We start from the raw sequence: 21,970 nt of genomic DNA, 5'->3' as shown, positions 1-21,970 counted from the left end.
TAATGCTACACTAATCAAGAGAGTTTGGTATTGATGTAAAAATAGACATAGAGTAGTGGAATAAAAGTTTAATATCGAAAAACAATCCCTCGTGTTTATGGTCAATTGATGTTTCACATGAGTGCCAAGACAGTTCAATGGGGAAAGAAAAGTATTTTCAAAAAATGACACCGGAACAGCTGGGTAACCACATGCAAAAGAAAGTTGGGCCATCTCCCCCCTCAAGCCTCTTCTTGTGTCATATACAAAAATCAATTCCAAATGGATCAGTGACATGAATGTAGAAACTAAAAATAGGAAACTCCAAAACCTAGACATAAACCTTGAGAATCAATAAAACGGAAAATAAGTCAATGTAAAAACAGGCAAGGGATCTAAATTAGACATTTTTCTGAGTAAGATTTACAAATGACCAGTAAACGTGTGAAAAGGTAGATGTGCCATGGGAAAGGCAAATCAAAATGAAAAGATAGCTCTTCCCAGTCACTGGATGGCTGAAATCAAAAAGGTCGTAACCAGTGTTGATGGGGTATGGAGAAACTAGAATCTTCATACACTGCTGGTTGGAATGTTAAATAATGAAACTACTTTGGAAAACAATTTTGTCTTGTCTCAAAAGGTATGTAGATTTATAATATAGTTATTCTAATACTTGGTGTATATATATGCATATATATCCACCCAAGAGAAATAGAAACATATGTCTGTTCAAAAAGTTGTACAGTAATGCTCACAACACTTATTCATAATGGCCAAAAAGTGGAAACAAACCACATGTCCCTCAGCAGGCAAATAAAAATGTTGTATATCCATGCAGTGGAGTAGCATTTGGAAATTCACTGAAGTACTAATGTCTGTTACAACATGGATGGACCTTGAAAACATGCTAAATAGAAAAAGCCAATTGCAAAAGAACATATATTGTATGATTTTCACTTATGTAAAACATCCAGAATAGACAAACCCATGGAGACAGAAAGTAGGTCAGTTGTTGCTTAGGGCTTGAGGAGGATGGGAAGAAGGAGGACTGCTAAAGGATATGGAGTTTCTTCTTAATTTTTTATTTATTTTTTTGTCTTTTTGCCTTTTCTATGGCCTCACCCGAGGCATATGGAGGTTCCCAGGCTAGGGGTCGAATCAGAGCTGTAGCTGCCAGCCTACACCACAGCCACAGCAACGCGGGATCCAAGCCGCGTCTGCGACCTACACCACAGCTCACGGCAACGTGGGATCGTTAACCCACTGAGCAAGGCCAGGGATCCAACCCGCAACCTCATGGTTCCTAGTCGAATTCGTTAACCACTGCTCCACGATGGGAACTCCGGTTTCTAATCTTGAATCCTATTCCAAAACTATCATTTAATTGTGAGGAAAGATAATTGCAGGTATTTAATCTCCTGAAAGTTTTCCATATGCTGCTGGAATGTGCTCCATTAAAACAAGGGACTAAATCAAGATAAAGGGAAGCATGGAATCTGAGGAATATAAGACTCCAGCATAAGAAAATAATGAGAGAAATCCCAGGGTGATAATGCGTCTGAGCGTAATACATGGGAGCCGAAGTCCAGGTGGAAGAAAGGCACAGGGTCAAGTGTCTCAAAGTAGATGCAAGATCTGTTGTCACCAATAAAACTGACACAATACCTGCTTTCTTTGATGTAGAAAGAAGAGATTTGGAGAACTGGCATATTTGGGATTGAATTAAGTGTTATGTACATGCAAACAAAAAGTGAGACAGCGATTAACTTCAGACCGTATATGAATGAATGTTAAGACTTCCTTCCAGGAGTTCCCGTCGTGGCGCAGTGGTTAACAAGTCCGACTAGGAACCTTGAGGTTGCGGGTTCGGTCCCTGCCCTTGCTCAGTGGGTTAACGATCCGGCATTGCTGTGAGCTGTGGTGTAGGTTGCAGACGCGGCTTGGATCCCGCGTTGCTGTGGCTCTGGCTTAGGCCGGTGGCTACAGCTCCAATTCGACCCCTAGCCTGGGAACCTCCATATGCTGCGGGAGCGGCCCAAGAAATGGCAAAAAGACAAAAAAAAACAAAAACAAAAAACAACTTCCTTCCATGTGTATGAAAGTTATCCATGACCCAGATGTGAATGGAATTTACTCAATCATAATGGTGCTGAACATTGATAATAACTGAAATTCAGATCTAACTATACTGGAAGTGAGAGCACAGAAGGGTGTTTATGCTTATAGTGCAACTTCATATTTTTTTTTCTATCTCTCTCCTTTTGCACGTATCTCCTTTTGGAGATGGAGGAATAGGTCAGATAACATGTAAAACTGGGTCCTACTGTTACAGTGTTTGGCCACCTTTCTCCCCATCCCCAGTTATAAGGGTTTTTATTTTTTAAGAAATTGGGAGGATTGTTTCTCATATTCCTTGTGGTTTTCAGTTGATTATAGACAAGCAAGCAGCAAGCAGCAGAGACATCTTTACCATCTAAAAACCTTAAGTCCTCTAGAGTACACATACCCCTTACCTGTGTGAGGATGTGTATTTATTTTCTATGAGAAGAAACTGTTTTCATTAAAAGAGTAAACCCATCTCTGGTTCCTGGCACATGCCTCCTTATCAGGTGGTGATTATAAATGAAGCCAGCCGCCACCTCTCCTGTACACTGCCAGACCAGCAAATGATATTAGCTGGGTTGAGGCCACATAATTTCAGCCCTCAGGAGGGAAAAGGTGCAATATTACCAGAAAGTTTGCCATCGGATTTCTAAATTATATTTTAAGCTACTTTTCATTGACACTATTTTTAATTTAGCTTCTTTGACTCAGTCATAAATGCATGCCACTCAAGAATCAGCTGAATAAGGTTTTCATTAAATCTAACAATCTGGAGTTCCTGTCGTGGCATAGTGGTTAACAAATCCGACTAGAAACCATGAGATTGCGGGTTCGGTCCCTGCGCTTGCTCAGTGGGTTAACCATCCGGCGTTGCCGTGAGCTGTGGTGTAGGTCGCAGATGCGGCTCGGATCCCGCATTGCTGTGGCTCTGGCGTAGGCCGGTGGCTGCAGCTCCGATTCGACCCCTAGCCTGGGAACCTCCATATGCCGCAGGGGCGGCCCAAGAAATAGCAAAAAGAAAAAAAAAAAAAAAATCTAACAATCTTCTGCCCACCCTTTCCTCCTAATTCCATTATTTCTCTCTTCCCAGAGTTAATCTCTTCCACTTCTACGTAATTCTTTCTTTTGGTATTTACCAAATAACAAGCTTATAGTTCTACTTACTTCCTATTTTTTCACTGTGACCCAGTTTTATATCTTTCCCAGATGTCTCTTAAGTGACATTCAGACAAATATTTTAAATTTTCAAGAACTCGGGAAATATTTTTCCTGTGATGTTTTCCAAGTGGGGGTGGGGCACAGATTAGAATCATAAATAAAATTCAGTTTAGTGGGACATAAATGGAAAAGCTTTGGTAAAAAGAATAGGCAGTGAATATTAAATCTATTTTGTCATTGAACTACAGTTAAAACAGCTGTGGAAGTTGATTTCACTAAATATAAGTGTCATGAGCCTTGGCAATATAAAAGTAATCATATACTAAAAGTCAGGAGGCAGAGTTCCTGTTGGTGGCTTGGGATTACGGACCTGACATTGTCTCTCTGAAGATACGGGTTCAATCCCTGGCCTGGTGATCCCCTGTTGCTGAAGCTACAGTGTAGATGTCAAAGATGCAGTTCAGATCCAGTGTTGCCATGGTTGTGGCATAGGCCTCAGCTACAGCTCACGTTCAACCCTAGCCCAGGAACTTCCATGTGTCCCAGTGCAGCCCTAAAAAAAAGTCAAGGGGCAAAGGGAAAACAAAGACTGATTTTCTTCTTCCCTCCTTCCCTCCCTCCCTTCTTCCTTCCTTCTCCAAAGGTATTGGTTAGAGTTGATAAATCTGTAAAGATAAAAGTACATTTTAGCACATAAAGGTAACTGATGATAGTGGAGATAACAATTCAGATTTGGTGAACAAAGCGAAGTAGAGGGAGGTCTTTGACCTAATCATTGTTTGTCATGGGTAAGGAAATTAATAGATAAGTGAAGATATAGAACCTTAGAGATATTAATAAACTTAGAGCTATAAAATTAATAAAACTTCTCAATTATCAGAAGTTATACCAAAGTAAATTCTAGTGAAAGATAAAATCATTTCAAAAGGAAGTATATATTTCCTGTTAAATGGGAGTAAAACTAAGAACTGGTTGTAGTTCTAATTCCTTCTATGCTTAAAAAAAAAAATTTAGTCTTTACCCATGAGATAGGTCTGAGCAAGAGGGGCAGCCTCTACTAGAGCTGGATGTTGGAGCTGGGCACAGATTAGAACAGTATTTGAGTAGGGAGCAGGGGTGGCGCTGTTAAAAAAAAAAATGAAGCTGATAGACTTGCTTGACACAGCATTTGCCGCAAACCTTCAGTTTGTTTAAAAATAGAAAAGCAGTATCTGCGAAGCACAGTAAAGCAAAGCACACTGAAATGAGATATGCCTGTAATAGGAGTGTGAAGGGAGCATCTGTGAAGCAGTGGACCTAGAACAAAATTTTGGAGCTAAGTGGCTTGAGGAGGGCATCATCATGAAGGGCACCCTGGCTAGATTCATTACTTCCCAAGTGAGGTGAGAGGGCTGTCTACACAGCCGAGCAACTGGGCTTGGAGTACCTGAGCCTAAGCCATGAAGTGGGAAGGTAACTCGGTTGGCACAACCTGGTACTGTGTGTCAGGAGCCTAACTGGGGTGAGGATAGTGTATCTGGGAGAGCAACCCAGTGCCTGGTGCTTTAGAGCCTAAAAGCAGGCATGTGGGAGCACAGGCAGGTTGAGTTGGGCATACCCATGCGAATGTAGCCTGGCATGGGGTGTTAGAACCTGAGACAGTTTTCATAGAGGCAGCTCTGTGCAGGGCTGTTGGAGACTGTGCAGGGTAAAGAGGGCATCTATTTGCAGAGGTGGCCTAATGCTGGATGTCAGATCCTTAGCATGTTGAAAGGTGCCCAGGTGCCGAGTGTCAAATTACAAGTGGGATGAAGAGGACATCTTTACAGGTTACCATAGAATGGCAGAGCCTAAAAAGTAAGAAGATCCTGTCTGAGTGGAAAGGTGGCTCTGAGTGGGGAGGAGCAGCTCAAGCAGGTTGGGGAAGGCAATTTGTACGGAAAGAGGTCTTGTTATGGGGTTTCAGAGCTTAGATGGGATGAGGAGGCCTCTCTGCAAAAGGATGGCCAAACAGGGGAGGTAGGAGCCCAAACAGTGTTAGACACAGTGGCTTGGCATGTCAGAACCCAAGTAAGATAAGAGCACATCTGTATGGGGAGTGGGTGTCAGTGATAGGAGATTGTAATATGGCTGCATGATAGCCCCAACATTATCAAGGTCCTAGCTATCAAAATTTTTACCTTATTTCGGAAAAGAGGGTCTTTCTAGATGTGCTTAAGTAAGAATCTTCCCATGAGGTGATAATCTTGGATTATCTGAATGGGCCCTAAATACCATCCTAAGTGTTCTCCTTAAAAGAGAGACAGAAGGAGATGGACATACACAGAAGAGGAGAAGGTGGTGTGATGACAGAGAAATCAGCATGAGGCACTTCTAAGCCAAGAAATTCCAACAGCCACAAGAAACTGGAAGAGGCAAGGCACAGATTTTCCCTTAGAGTTTTGAGGAGTGCAGCCCTGCCAATGCCTTAATTTCAGCTAAGTGAAACTGGGGTTAAACTTCTGACCTCCAGAACTGTGAGAGAATAAATATCTGTCTTAAAACACCCAATTTGTGGTAATTTGTTAGAGCAGACCTAGAAACTAATACAAAGGCTGATTGCATACAGTAGAACTGATCATGTATATAAATGTATTGAGAATTGTGCCTTGCCACTTTTCTCAGACTTAAACAGCCAACTTAAACCAGTTTCTAGAGTAGGAGATAACTAGTGTTGGGTTGAAATTAAAGATATCACTGTAAGTTCATAGTTATATATAGGTCGATGTAGAAATAAATGTACACGTAAATATGCACATGTTTGTACACGTGCATATGTGTAAACATATTTGTATGTCATAAAGCAGTGAGCATACGTACATCTAGATCTTGCTTCCCGAAGACTGTTGTCTAGTTAAAGGTACTGGGGGTATGAGTTGACCAAGATGGAAGCTCGTAAATGCTCCTTCCTCCCATGAACATACCAAATGGATAGCTATACACGGAGCATTTCCCTCTAAAAGAAACCCAGAAACTAATTCACCAACTTATAAACATTGGACAGTTGAGGAAATAGCCACATCAAAAGGAGCAGGAAAGGCTAAGATTCATTTGTCATAAAACCCCAGCCCTAACTAAGCACTGTAGAGTTGGGAGAGAACTCCCAACTCTCAGGTTCTATCTGAGGAGTGAAGCTTTTGGACCGTACATCTAGCACCCCAACTTTCGGTGCCTTCCGTTGGAATAGTCTTGCAAAACAGCTCTGAAAGCCATTGGGGCTTGTGTTCACAAGACCTATAAGACTCTGGCAACCAAAGGAGCAATTCCTAATGGGAATGCAGTCCCCCACAGGGATCAGCTCAGAGGAAGTAGAAAAAATTGTCCATCTCCCAGTCTTTCCTTGAAGGAGGTTTATCTTGCTGTGGCACAATGAGTTAATCCAACTTCAGTGGCTCAAGTTGCTACAGAGGCGCAGGTTCAGTCTCTGGCCCAGGAACTTCCATATGGCATGGGTGCAGCCATTTAAAAAAAAAAAAAAAAGAAGAAGAAGAAGAAGAAAGAAAGATTATCAGTATATTGTAAAAGGTGGTATCTGAGGGTCATGTTTCTAATTTAGCAGACACTTAGAGGCCGGCTGCAGTCCTTCCCAGAGGCCAGGAAAGCCAGAGAACACCTTGCTTGGCTTCTCTTTCCAACCCATTCCAAATCACCAGTATCTAACTAGAAAGAACTTACACATTCACACCCCAGCTTTTGTGGCTGCTTCCTGAAGCATGGGACCCAGATCCCTTGGCTATGATGATAGCCAAAGAGGCTTCCATTCATGCATCCCAGAAGACTGTACCAAAGAAACATTCCTCAAGTTCTACCCTCCAGGGCTTAGCATATAGGGAGCAAGCAAAATTTCCCATCTTCCAGTCTTCCCCTGAAATAGATTTATCTCTGTACTTTGAAAGATGTGGCTGAGCAGGTTAAGAATCCAACTAGTGTCTAAGGATGCGGGTTCAATCCCTGGCCTTCCTCAGTGGGTTAAAGGATCCGGTGTTGCCATGAGCTGTGGTGTAGCTCACAGGTGCAGCTCAGATCTGGTATTGATGTGGCATAGGTTGGTAGCTGCAGCTCCAATTCAGCCCTTAGTCTCAGAACTTTCATATGCCATGGCTGCAACTCTAAAAAGAGAAAAAATAAATAAATAAATAAATAAAAGAAAAGATGCTCCCTGCATGCTAGGCTTCTAATTTAGCAGGGAACTAGAGTCCACCTGAGATCTCCCCAGAGACAGGGGAAGCCAGCAGGTATCTCTCACCCACCTTTTTGCTTTAGCTCATTCAGTAATAAACCCCAGTTGATAGTGTCTCCCAAGAAGGAGCTTGTACACACATCTGATGCCGACCCTCTTGCAGGTGCCATCCAAAGGATGAGTCCCCAGATCATCTGGTTCTAATAGTCAATGAGTCTTGCATTCAGCGATCTTACAGGGCTTTATCAAACAGCTGTTTTTTTGTTTTGTTTGTTTCATCTTTTTAGGGTCACACATGTGGCATATGGAAGTTGCAGCCTACACCACAGCCCACAGCAACGCCAGATCCTTAACCCACTGAGTGAGGCCAGGGCTTGAATCCGAGTCCTCATGGATGCTAGTCGGGTTCTTTAAGCACTGAGCCACAATGGGAACTCCTTAATTCCAATATTTTTGTACTGGTTTTCTGTCTGGATGATTGAAAATGGGATGTTTTAGTCTCCTAGTATTATTGTATTGCTATGTCCCTTTTTAGCGCTCTTTTGCAATTATATATTTAGTTGTTCCTTTCTTGGATGCTTAAATATTCATGATTTTTATATCCTTTGGATTAATTTACTGCGTTATTACATAATAATTCTCTTTGTCTTTTGTTATAGCCTATGACTCAAAGTCTGTTTTGTCTGGTGTAACTTAAGCTACCCCAAACCTATTTTGGTTTCTATTGGGATGCTTTTTCAATTAATGCTTTTTGTAGCTTTATTCACAATAGCCAAGGTAAGAAAACAACCTAAGTGTCCATTGATGGATGAATGGATTAAGAAAAATACAATATATACAATGGAATATTAATCAGCTTTAAAACAGAAGGAAATCCTGTCATTTGTAACAACATGAATGAACCTGGAGGGCATTGTGCTGAGTGAAATAAACCTGACAGAGAAAAACAAATACTGCTTGCTATCACTTATATGTGGAATTTTGTTCAAAAAGTTGAACTCATAGGAACAGAGAATAGAAAAATGGTTGCGGAGGCTGAGGGAAAAAGAAGTTGGTAAAGAAATAACAAATTTTCGGTTAGAAGCTGAAGAAGGTTTGAAGATTTAATGTATAAAATGGTGACTATAGTTGGTAACAGTGAATTGTATAGTTGAAATTTGCCAGAAGAGTAGAACTTAAAATGTTCTCATGAAAGGAAAAAAAAAAAAAAAAAATACATGAGGTGATGGATGTGTTAACTCTGGGAGGAATCCTTTCAAAATATGTGCATGTATCAAATGATCACATTGTACATTTTAAATATCTTATAATTTTACTGTCAATTGTACCTCAAGAAAACTGGGGAAAAAAGAGAAAAAGGAGCTAACACTTACTGGAAGAATGCGTGATTCCAGGGCTAGGGCAGAGAAAGAGCAAGATGAGCCTTTTTTTTTTTTTTTTTTTTTTTTCCTGTTATCGTTTATAGGTGGAATCTAAAACACAACGCATGAACTTACCTAAGAAATAGAGTCACACAGAAAACAGACGTGTGTTTGCCAAGGGGGAGGAGGATGCGGGGGAGAGATGGATTGGGAGGTTGGGATTAGCAGAAGCAAAGTGGTATATATGGGACAGATAAACAGGAGTCCTCCTGCACAGCCCAGGGAACCCTATTAAATACCAATGATAAACCATAATATCAATGATAAGCCATAACGGCTTACTGTGAGGTACTTAAATGAGTGATAGCTTTAAAAACGAAAAAAACAGGAAACTTCGTAACTGGAAGATGATGCGTAATCGTTGTTTTGAGGTTTGAGCAAGATGTTTTGGAACATCTAATTATCTGGAAGTGAGTAAATATCCAAAGAATGATGGGACAGGTCAGTTAAGCACAGCAAACAGCGTGAAGGGGCATTCGCACAGTCCCAGCTGGGGACAACTTGAACGTGGAAATAAATAATTCTCATAGATCGTAACCAGTTGAATAAAAGAAGAAGCCATGTTTGCATACTAATATAAATAAATGAATTAATGAATAAACAGTTTGATAAGGATCATATTTAGGTGTCCTTCTCCTGCCCCCCACCCCCGCCAAATTTATTAACTACAGAGGGGAAAGGAGTTCCATGGTGAAGAAGCCTGTCAAACACCAACTTAATCAAGTGATCAAAGTTTACCAGTAGTGAGTCAGATCTCCACTTTGTTGATGAGGTGCAATGAGAAAAATATGACATCACTTCTGTCATCATCCAAAGATTAATAATTTGAATCTAACCACAAAGAAATAAGAAACCGCATTGAAGGGCAATATGTAGAATTATCCACGTATTAGTCTTCAGAGTTGTCATGGTCATAGAAGTTAAGGAAAGACTGAAGAACTGCTCCAGGTTGAAGGCAACTAAGACACAGTGAAGTGAAATGCCACTTGTGATTCTGATGTAGATAGGAAGCATGTTCCTGGTACAATTGTGCAGAACTTGAGTAAGGTCAGAGTATTAGATGATAGTAATCTAATGGTCATTGTTACTTTACTAACACAGATTACTGTATCATGGTTTTAAGTGCATCTTTATAGGAATAACACTTTCATATTTGAAAGTGATTCATTATGGACCACACATGCAGCTTTACTTGAAGTATGAGATTGTTTCAGAAGAAAAAAATTCGCCTTAAAAAATAATGAAAGATGGGAGATAGCGTGTATAATAGGTTGATGTTTTTGTTTAACAAAGTAATATATGTAAATGGGCAGGCAACAGTGTATCCATACAGTGAAATACAATGTAATAGAAAAGAATGAATGTTAATACACACAACATAATAGATAAATCCTTGAAACATTATGCTGAAAGAAGTCAGATATAAAAGAGTTCACTTTGTGTGACTTTTTTTTTTTTAATAGAAATAGGAACAACTGATTTATTCATGGAGAAAACGGTTCCGTGGTTGCTGAGCATGGGGTGATTTGCTGGAAAGGGTTACAGGGACCTTTTAGGGATGTGAAAATGTTGTATATGTTGAGGTGGAAGTGGTTATATGGTTGTATGTATCCTTCAGAGCAATGAGCTATAAACTTAATATTTGCATTGTATAGTATGTGTGTTATATACCTCAATAAATGGAAAATAAAGGATATATATATATATAAACAACCACACATGGAAGAATCTTACAGGAGTGGTTAGTTCTCAGAGTAACTAGGGCTCCCAAGTGAGCAGCTCTGCTTTCATTTATATAACCTTTTGCATTTGTTTTTGTTTGTTTGTTTGTTTGTTTTTTAGGGCTGCACCCTCAGCATATTGATGTTCCTAGGCTAGGGGTCGAATTGGAGCTGCAGTTGCTGGCCACAGCCACAGCCACAACAATGCAGGATCCAAGCCACATCTGTGACTTAGAGCACAGTTCATGGCAATGATGGATCCTTAACCCCTGAGCGAGGCCAGGGATCAAACCCACATCCTCATGGATCCTAGTCAGGTTCGTTACCACTGAACCACGATGGGAACTCTATTGTTGCATTTGAAACTTTTTTTTAGTATTCTATGGATACCTGTTTAGAAATACTAAAAAATTCAAAATATGTAGATGGGATTATGTTACTAATTAATATGCTTTTTTTTTTTTTTTTTTTTTTTGCTTTTTTGCCTTCTAGGGTCGTACTTGCAGAACATGGAACTCCCCAGGCTAGGGGTCTAATTGGAGCTGTAGCTGCCGGCCTACACCACAGCCCCAGCAACACCAGATCCGAGCTGCGTCTATGACCTACACCACAGCTCACAGCAACACCAGATTCTTAACCCACTGAGTGAGGCCAGGGATCGAACCTGCAACTTCATGGTTCCTAGTCCGATTCGTTTCTACTGCACCACGTGATCTCCAATATGTGTATTATTGATTAGGATAGACTATTCATTAAGGCCATGCCTTTTGAGTTTACCAGTTGTGGTTTAATGCCTTTTTGTAACTTTTTTATTATGTTGAAATATGCCACTTTAGCCATTTTTAAATGTACAAATCAGTGGCATCAAATACATTCACATTGTTGTGCAGCTGTCACCACTGTCCACATCCAGAACATTTCGTCCTCCCTAACTGAAACTCTGTACATGTTAACTAACTCCCCGTTTCCTCCTCCTTCAGTCCCAGACAACCACCCTTCTACTTTCTGTCTCTAGGAATATGATGATTATGGGTACCTCATATAAGCAGGATCAAGCAATGTATTTGTCCTTTTGGTCTGGCTTATTTCATGTAGCCTACTTTAATGTTTTATATTGTCAGAGGAAATCAAGTAGCCAAGAAGTGCAGTATAATTCAACAAAATCTCAGCAGCTTCTGCATTGTCTTTTAGAATTCCTTCCAACTTCAGGGCACCTAAAACTTATTTCAAAAGTGAAACTGTGGAGGTCCCATTGTGCCTGAGCAGGTTAAGAACCCAGTATAGTGTCCATTAGGACATTGGTTTGATCCCCAGCCTTGCTCAGTGGGTTAAAGATCCAGCATTACCACAAACTGTGGTGTAGGTCGCAGATATGGCTTAGATCGAGTATTGCCATGGCTGTGGTGTAGGCCAGCAGCTCTGGTTTGACCCCCAGCCTGGAGTCGAATTTCTATATGCTGCAGGCACAGCTGTAAAAAAAAAAAAAAAGAAAGAAAAAGTGTTTTAATGTAACTTGGGAGAAATGCTCTATCTCTTTTGACTTACGCATTTCCAGATCTTTAATTTTGGCATCTAATTAATTTTAGAATAACTTAATAAGTTAAAGCATACTGTTACTGTAAATCTTTTATCCAAAGACCTTATGCTATTTGTAATTTTCTGCTGTTGATAATGAAAACTAGTTATCTAGCAAGAACTTTAGTAACTAAAACACCAAACCAATGTGCCATAGTGTTTTGAAAGTAGTGTTATACTTTATTATAAATACTCTTAAGAGTGCTAGTATGAAGGGAAAATCATCTTATTTGTCATTACGTATTAAACATTTTATGTATTATGAAGTATTTCAACTGGAAAACACGATAGTTTTTGTATACCTACTGACTTATAAAATCAGAAGAGGGTCTAGGAGTTGTTTTGTCTGATCTATATGTAGTTTAATTCAAGAAATCTTTATTGGAGTTCCTGTCGTGGCTCAGTGGAAATGAATCCGACTAGGAACCATGAGGTTGCGGGTTTGATCCCTGGCCTCACTCAGTGGGTTAAGGATCTGGTGTTGCCGTGGCTGTGGTGTAGGCCAGTGGCTATAGCTCCAGTTAGAACCCCTAGCCTGGGAACCTCCATATGCCATGGGTGTGGCCCTAAAGAAGCCAAAAAATAAATAAATAAATAAATCTTTATTGTGCACAGCACATGATGGGTGGAAAGTGATATGAATTAGCTTCTTTTCTGGCTCATTTATTAAGAACTATTCAGGTTATTTTAACATAAGACAGTCTGAGGTAGATTGTGTGATAGAGATCTATGAAGTTTCATGGGAAAATGTTAAGAGCTGTTTATTATGGGAGGGGTTTGGGCGTGGTAAAGCTTCCTTCAACTTTTCGTAGTTTATGTTTCCATGAAATCAAATGCAAGCTCCTGCCTGGCTTTTATCCCCTGTCCTGCTCTTCTTTATCCTGAATAACGACTTTGATCTCTTATTATGTCTCATTTTTATGCTCCTTTCTAGTTAGGCAAATTACCATGTCTTGTATAGAATTTTGGTTACAAAATTCTTATGCATGAGACTCATCAACAGCTGAAACTTAAAAATAGCTACTAGGAGCTACTGTAACTGTTAACCATTAAGAAGGACTATGCCCAGAAAAACGTAGGGGAAAAGTTTAAATTGTGTGCAGAGAGTAGAGAAGTGTACAGATAACTTCTAACTTTATTCTTAGTGATCTTAGGGATTTCGTCCCTACTCTTTAATATGCATCTATTTTTACTTCCTAGTTCAGAGAAGTTATGACGGAAAATTTTAGTTCCCTAAGGGGAAAAGGAGCCATATTATCTGTCCTCCAGGTTTTTGATACGCTTGAAATTCCTTGTCCTGACTTAAATTTTGTCTTTTGACTAACTTACCATTTAAGTCTTTCCTTAAACTTCATTTCTCCAAAGTCTTTCCTCTCATTTTTACATGAATTAGATGCTCCTGTTACGTCCTGAGCTTATCCTCACTGAAAACATCAGCTGTAAAGCACAGCTGAGTTAGTTTCACTAGTAAATATTGTTTTATATTGTACTATTTTGTTTGTATAAAATTGAATATAGAATATATTGTATTTGTTATCCATTTCCCATTAATATTTACTTTTTTCCCTTGTAATATAAATTTTAATGAGTAGCTGTTATCTATCTTCTGTCTATGGGTTAAAGCTTAAAAACAGATGTATTAAGAATAAAAGAGTGTTCCTGAGTAATAACTTTAGATGAATATCAGAACACTTTGAGAGAAAGCAAGTGTGATATACTATTTAAGTGCTGGATTCTGTGTATTTATCAATTAAGCCCAAAATGTATTCATGTTGTTGTAAAGAAGCTCCTTTACAGCATCATTACTGCTTCTACCTTAGTTCTAAATGAAGTATTGTAAATCAGAAATTCAAACTATTGTGGTGGTGGCAGTCTTTCATTTTATTATGAGCATGCATATCTTGTCTTTCAGCAAACATGTATCCAATGCCTGTTATGAGCCAGGCGTTTGGTATTTGGGATCCAACCCTTTTCTTGCTTTCGAAAGAACTCAGAGGGACAAATGATGTAATCCCACACAGACAGTGTGGTAGTATGTATTCACAGGACTAGGGGGACCAAGGATGAGAGATAATTCAAGCTATATCAAGTCTTCCCAGGCTAAGAACAAAGGGGTAGGTACTGCAGGTAGAATAGTTTGTGTATTATAAGTAAAGAGTCCTAAAAAAAACATGATATTTGTAAGTCATTATGCTTGCTTATAACTTAACAGTACTTGGGGAATAGTATTAAAAGATAATGTTCAGAAAAAGGTAAGACCATGATTCTCATACAGATATAAAAATGAAAATGTGTTAAGGATTTTGGTAAACTCATTCAGTGACAACCAAATAGGAAAAGTTTTAAAACATATATGGGGTAGTGGAATATTGAAATAAGTTATAAGTGGAGGCAAAATTTTCTTGTATAGAGTGTAGAGGAAGTCGGTTGAATCTCTACCAGACAGAACAGAATATCATGTTTATCAGTTATCTGCAGTTTCTAGATTTGTAAAGTAGCTCCCTTAGAATCAGTCTGACAGTGCATTGTTTTCCATTGCAGTACCCTTTTTTTTTTTTTTTTCCTGTAAGCAGCAGGATATTTCAAGTTGAGAAATACTTAGTTTGGAGCTCTGTGCTAGTGTGAAAGTGAGATCACCAGAGGACAGAATGGGAGGGAGGAACTCACCTTTAGGTCTCTTGTGATATGTTATTTTCATTATGAATTTCTGGAATTACCTCTGAGTGCCAAGTGCCTCCCAGACCCATGAGGATGGTTTGGGGACTGTTCTCCTCTGCTGCTTTACATTATTATGCAGTTGAATTAGAATTGATTCTTCAGTTGAGTAATTGAAGGAAAAACAAGCCTATGTTTGTGTTTCCATTTGAAACCTTCCTTCACAATCTCATGGTTAGTACAGCATTGTCCTTTTATTCATTTATTTGTTTCTTTATTTATTTTGAGAGAATATGTTAACCCTGTTTTATCCCATTCTTGGCTTGGAGTTAATTTTGAACTAGAACCCTATCTCTGTCACCACTACCACCACCATGAGGGAGGAAGTATAATTTTATGTTATTAAATCTGCTTATCTCATTTAAAAAATGCATGTGTGTAGATATATAAATTGTAAATTATAAAATCCATTTACAGAATTTGTGATCAGAGTATAGTTTCAAACTGCCCTTTTTTATATTTAGTAGTATTTGAGGTTTAAAATTCATAGAAAGGTTGAAAATGTGTTTTTCTTTTCTTTTTAGATCATCCAATTATGATGGGTTTTGAGCCTCTTGTTAACCAGAGACTACTTCCACCCACCTTCCCTCGATATGCAAAAATAATTAAAAGAGAAGAAATGGTCAACTATTTTGCAAGATTAATAGATAGAATAAAAACTGTCTGTGAGGTGGTCAATTTGACAAATTTACATTGTATCCTGGTAAGTATCTCTATTCTGGAATATAACTTTGATTTAGCAGCAGGGGAATAGTTTATTACTTTTTAGAGACTGACTGTCCCAATGGTAAATAATACTGTTCACCTGTTTTCTGTGCTATCTAGAGAATTAAGGTGGGGCGTGTGAGTGTGTTATGTGTATTTTCAGTATTTAATCCTCATAAGGATTTTATGTAGTCCATTCTAGAGATTAAGAAACTAAAGTTTGGAGACATTAGATAATTCACCCAAGTTATACAAATGGGGATTTGAATCCTCGATTCTGTCTTCAGAACCTTTTATATAAGTAAATGTGTTTGTTCATGCATGCGCATATATATATATAAATGCATAAGTATATATATGCGCATATGTGTAAATATTTTTCCATGCAAAAATTGGATTCATGGTGTTTGGCAACTTTTTTTATCACTAATCTCTGTATCATGAACATCTTCTCATGTCAACAGATACACATATTTTAATGGCTACATCATGTTTCACTGTAAGAATATACCACAGATTTTTTTAGGCCACTCATACTGAATTACACCTGGAGCATTTTCACTGTTTTATAATACTAAGATGAACATCTTTGTAGGTAAATCTTCATATCATGCACTTCTTTATTACCCCTTTAGATATACTAAGATGAACATCTTTGTAGTTAAATCTTTCTATCTTGCACTTCTTTATTATCCCTTTACATAAGTTGATAAACAGTGAAATTACTGGGTAAAAAAAGTATGTAAATTTTGATGTTGGCATATTTTGGATTAATCTTTCTTATGAGTTAACATATAGAAAAATAAGGTTTATTGGAATATTAAACTCATAAAACTCATTCAGAGAGAAAGTTTTGTTAATTGGTAAGACTGTGATATATATTACAATTAGAAATGTAGAAAATATGCAAAATAATGCTATTATTTAGACATAAGTATACTAATTTATTTTGCATGACTACACATAGGTATACATTTGACTACTACTGTTCCCCCGTAGTGTTGAGGGACAAAATTTCTAGCCCCATGTCATTTCCTCAGTGAAGTCCTTTGTTGGTTTCAGGTTGCTTCTGCACCTGTTGTGTTCCTTGAGATGACAGATTGTCTAGTTTACATTCCTGGAATTTAGCAGCAGCCTCTGGGGTATAATTTATGGTCAATAAAAATTTGTGCTTCTGTTATGCTCTTTCTTAGAGTAACTTTCTTAGAGTAATCTCTCCACTAGTGCTTTGCATTAAAACCCAGCTTCTTTGTTCCTTAATGAAACTTTCATTGATTTATGCCTTTATTACCTGCTGTTGTGTTTCCTTTTTTTTTTTTTTTAGTAGTTTTTCCTTCTTCTTTTATAAGAATTATAGAATATTAAGGTTGGAAAAGATCGTAGATATAAACCAGTTCATTTTCAGTTTATTGTACAGTTAAACTAAGGGGTTTTATAGCAAAATCAGATGATTAGTTAGTGTCATATCTGGAATTAGAAAAGAGATCTTATTCTGCTGCCACATCTACTTTTCTAATCCTTCACTGATATATGAATATATATATATATTATATGTTCATGTTCACTAGATTAATTGTAGGATTTTAGAAAAGGAAAGCAATGTGAATTGTAATAAGGTATAATGCAGTGGTTGGAGTTTGATAGTGTGGCAAAAGGTTATGTATTGCCTTGTCAGGGAGGTGAATGCATAATGGCACACCATAATAGAGCTGGGGGAGCCAAGGCTGGACCGCTGTTACTGGACATGAAGGTGGCATAGCAATAGAAGAATTTCTGTCTCTGAAAGACTTGAGTCAGAGTTGTAGTCAGGGAGTGCAACAAGGGCCAAGAGCAGAGAAGAAGATTAAATGGAGGGCAAGGGAACAAACAGTCTGAGGGGTCTGCATAGGAAACCAGTTATGTCTAGGATAAAGTGCCAGATTCTAGAGAGTTCTGTTACATAACAGTAAGATAAAAATAAATATCCAACAAGAAATTGGGAAAGGACATGAGGATACCCTTTTTTTTTTTTTTTTTTTTTTTTTTTGGTCTTTTTTAGGGCTGCACCCACGGCATATGGAGATTCCCAGGCTAGGGATCTAATAGGAGCTGTAGCTGCTGGCCTACACCACAGCCACAGCAATGCCAGATCCAAGCTGCGTCTGTGACCTATATACCACAGCTCACGGCAACGCTGGATCCCTCCCCACTGAGCAAGGCCAGGGATCGAACCCACAACCTCATGCTTCCTAATCAGATTCATTTCCACTGTGCCACAATGGGAACTCTGGATACACACTTTTTAAAAATTACCTTACTAGTAATTAAAGAAATCCAATTTATAGTAAATGAGTTTAATAAAAGTATAGTAATATTTAATGTTGATAAAAGGAAATAGTCATTCTCCTATACTCAGTGGCTACCTTTCTCAAAAGTCTCAAAAATGTGTATACTAGGGCCTAGGAACTCTTTCTAGACATTTAGAATAAGAATTTAATCTGACATATGTGCACAGATATACTAAAAAGGTGTTGGTTAATTATCCTTTGTAACGTTAAATATCTGGTAACAGTTTAATTGCTCAGTGGAGACAAGTGATACATATGAAATATATGTCACACAGCCATTAAAAAGTAAAAAATATTGACATGGGGAGTATTGACATTAGGAAATGTCTATGAACTTTATATTTAAAGTTTAAAAAAAATTTTTTTGGGTCTTTTTAAGGCTGCACCCACTGCATATGGACATTCCCAGGTTAGGGGTCTGATGGGAGCTGCAGCTGTTGGCCTGTGCCACGGTCACAGCAACACCAGATCTTTGCCACATCTGCGACCTACACCACAGCTCACGGCAACAATGGATCCAAGGATTGAAACTGTGTCCTCATGGATCCTAGTCAGATTCATTTCCACTGAGCCATGACAGGAACTCATAAAATTATCTTTTAAATGTATTGTTGCATACAGAAAAGATTATCAGAGACAAAGCCAAGATTATCCAAATTCTTTTTTAAAAGATTAGAATAACAAATACAAAAATATTGATTATGACTCTTTTTGGCCACACGCACAGCGTTACTGGGCCAGGAATCGAATCTGAGCCACAGCTGCGGCAATGCCAGATCCTTAAACCACTGTGCCACAGCAGGGACTCCTATGATTATTTTTAAACAGTGGGATGCTATATGCCTGTTTATTTTTTGGCATTTTTCTACATTTTCAAAGTTTTTGGTATTTTGCATATGGGGGAAAAAACAATGGTAAGGGGGAGGGTGATGGGTTATGACATTAGTAAAAGAAGACTCATAGATTAAGTACCCAAAAGATGATACTTTTGATGTCTGTGAGTAATTAGGGTAAAACCTAGTTTAAATGATGTAGATAATGGACTTTATAGAATATATCCTGTTAAGGGTGTATACTAGCAATAAGAAATTGCAAGTATGTGTACATTCATCAATTCAGCCAACATGCTTTTTTGCACGAGGCATTGTGCTATGGCTAGTATACAGTGATGAGCAAAAGCGCATCATCCATGTTGTTGTGGGGCTTACAGTGTAGTGTAAGATAGAAATTGATCAAATAATCCTAAAAATACTTATAAAATTATAAATCAGTGGTAGTTCCCATGGTGACACAGCAGTAACGAACCCTGCTAGTATCCATGAAGACACAGTTTTGATCCCTGGCCTTGCTCAGTGGGTTAAGGATCTGGCGTTGCCATGAGCTGTGGTGTAGGTCACAGATATAGCTTGGATCTGGAGTTGCTGTGGCTGTGGCCAGAAGACCAACAGCTGCAGCTCCAACTCAACTCCTAGCCTGGGAACTTCCATTTGCTGCTGGTGCAGCCCTAAAAAAAAAAAAAAAGGAATTATAAATCAATGTAAGTAGTATGAAGGAAAGGAACTAGAACACATAGCATATAATGAAGGAACTGACCTAGATGATCAAAGAAGTCTTTCTTAAAGCATTGAAGGTAAAGCGAAGATCTGACAGGTAAACATTCATTTGGGAGAGTTACAGGGTCAGGTCCAGGTCCAGGAAGCTGAGCGCTCCTCCATGTGATGGGAAAGAACATGATACATTTGAGAAACTGAAAAAAAAGTAACAGAATGGAGCACAAAGTGATGGGGATAGGGGTTTGTTGAGCAGAAAGTTAGGCAGGCCAGGCAAAGTCCTTTAAGCCACATTAAGGATTTCAGTCAGTGTCTCAGAGCAAAGGGAAACCATTGGATCCCATGCAAGATCAGTATGGGTTGGACAGTGATGTAATTGGATTAAGAATTTGCAAACATGTAGCTGCATTATAGAGAAAAGATGGGAAGGGGCCAACGTAAGCACACGGAGATAGATAGGAGACTATTACTGCAGTCCAAAGGAAAGAAGATGGTAACTTGAATGGTAGGGAGATGATGAGGTTGTCGGTGTTAGACCTGTGTATGAGCTAAAATTGATGGATTAAATATGGGGCTTGAAAGAGCTCTCAGAAAGGTCTCTAGGCTTCTGCCTTGCAAGTCCACATGCACATTTGGTGCTGTTCATTAAAGGGGGGAAATTCTCAAACAACCTTTGAGAATCAAATGAGGGTCCAAGTGAAGTAGAGTTTGAGGTTCCTTTAAAATACTTAAGTAGAGATACTGAATAGGTACTACCTATATGGGTAGAGTTTGGAGGTCTGTCCTTAAGAGTTACGACGTTAGAATTGTTACAGAATAGATAGTAATTGAAACATAAGTGTTTATGCTTCAAAATGTTTGAGGAAAAAAGTATATAGATTAAGAAAAGAGAATAGTCTGGAACTAAACTTTGAAAGCTGCAGAACAAATTGAGAAGTGGTCAAAGAGGGAGAAACATGAAAGTCATTTAAAAGGTTTTTCAAGAAGGAAGTCATGCTGCTGAGAAAAAGATGATTAAGATACAGAACCAGTACCAATTGGAATTCTTAATGCGGGACAGGTATGACTAGGGCAGGGAGCCAGGCTTTGTCTTAAGATGCATGAGAGCTGAATTGAGACAGTGAGAGCCACCTCCTCACAAGGTTTGGCTGAGAAGGCAGCAGTTGAAAGAGGAATGTGGGATCATCATCTTCTCTTCTTTTTAAAGATGAAACTTGACTGTTTAAATGAAAATGGGAACGATCTGGTAGAGAGGAAGAATTTTAATATCTAGGAGAGCAAAGGATGGATAATTGACAGTGTGTAATGTTTGTGGAAAAGCCAGAAGGAATGGAGTCCTTGATAAAAGAGGAGGACATCTGTTGTTGAAGCAGGCAAGGGAAGGGTCTGGGTACAGATGTGGGTCCCGTTAGAGGTTTAGAGGCTGAAGTTGAGGGATTTCCTGTGACTTTAGTTATTTTAACTTTCTTTGTAATGTGAAATAGAGGAGAATCTCTCTCTGGTGGAAAATACTTTGAGAAGTATGTACAAAGTGTAAAAATTAATTGTGAAAAAAGCAAATGTGAATTCAGTTATCCTGGTTTACTTGGTATTCATTTCTGTGAGTAGGAAGTAAACCTGTCATTAGTAAGTTATTATTGATACTATTATTTTCATGATATACAAATTTAATATTGGCATCCACATAGTACTATTATTGGTCAGCTTGTTGAAAAAAAATTAGGCCCTAAAATTATCCATGGTTCCATTCATACAATTAGACAGTCCTTGTATAAATTATCTTTAGCTATTTGTCATATTTTTAACTCTAGTAGTGTATTCACAGAAGTTCTAGTAAAATTTATATTCCTAAACATTTTCAGTTTTATTTAATAATGTCATTCTTTTTTCTGTGCATCAGGATTTTTTCTGTGAATTTAGTGAACAATCACCTTGTGTTCTTTCACGATCTCTATTACAAGTAAGTTCCACTTAGTATTAACATATTTCTTTAAATATCAAGTAATGTGTATTGACATTGTTTTATTGATTAATGGAACAAAAGGGTAGATACTTTTAAAGGATATTCTGCAGTTAGCGTTATATTTTTGTAATAGAAATATTGACTTAAAGTATTAAGACATTCATCAAGATCATATTTGGGGCCATAAAACCGTAATAATTAAAAAAATTAAAATCATATAAAATGTGTTCTCTCTTTTGGGGTTAAATTAGTAATCAATAATAGAGTATCTGGAAAAGCCCCCAAATATTTGGAAATTAATACACTTCTGAAGAACCCGTGGCTTAAAGAGGAAATACTGAGGTAAATTAGAAAATGTTTTCAACTGAATGAAAATGAATATTTAACATCAGAATTTAAGTTACAATTAAATCAGTGTTTAGAAGGAAATTTATAGTATTAATGTTTATATGAAAAAGGAATGCCTGAAATTATAATTTAAGCTTCTACTTTAAAAAAGAAAAAAGAACAAAACAAACTAGAAACAAGCAAAAGGAAATAACCAAGATAAAAGCA

The 21,970-nt window shown here is 38.1% G+C and overlaps 1 protein-coding gene across 11 annotated transcripts in view; it reads left to right on the top strand.

Moving 5' to 3' along the window:
• The window catches only part of NAA35 (N-alpha-acetyltransferase 35, NatC auxiliary subunit), a 101,145-nt gene that overhangs the window by 53,922 nt on the left and 25,253 nt on the right, over window positions 1–21,970 (top strand). For 10 of the 11 annotated variants that reach the window (XR_014817737.1, XM_021064640.2, XM_084979779.1 and 7 more), the window contains 2 exons: window positions 15,395–15,573; window positions 21,353–21,412. Coding sequence is in view for 9 of the 11 variants with exons in the window: in XM_021064640.2 (XP_020920299.1) it covers window positions 15,395–15,573; window positions 21,353–21,412 (239 nt within the window). In the remaining 2 variants the exon portion in view is untranslated. Of the gene's footprint in view, window positions 1–15,394; window positions 17,430–17,768; window positions 17,945–21,352; window positions 21,413–21,970 lie in introns of those variants that run through there. The other variant, XR_014817738.1, reaches the window with a different exon arrangement.

This window comes from Sus scrofa, chromosome 10, assembly GCF_054392235.1.
Source record: "Sus scrofa isolate SSC_HxYL_T2T_F1_AM1 chromosome 10, Sscrofa_HxYL_maternal_Yorkshire_Landrace_v2.0, whole genome shotgun sequence".
Lineage (NCBI taxonomy): Eukaryota > Metazoa > Chordata > Mammalia > Artiodactyla > Suidae > Sus > Sus scrofa.
This window is presented reverse-complemented; position numbering and strand designations above follow the sequence as displayed.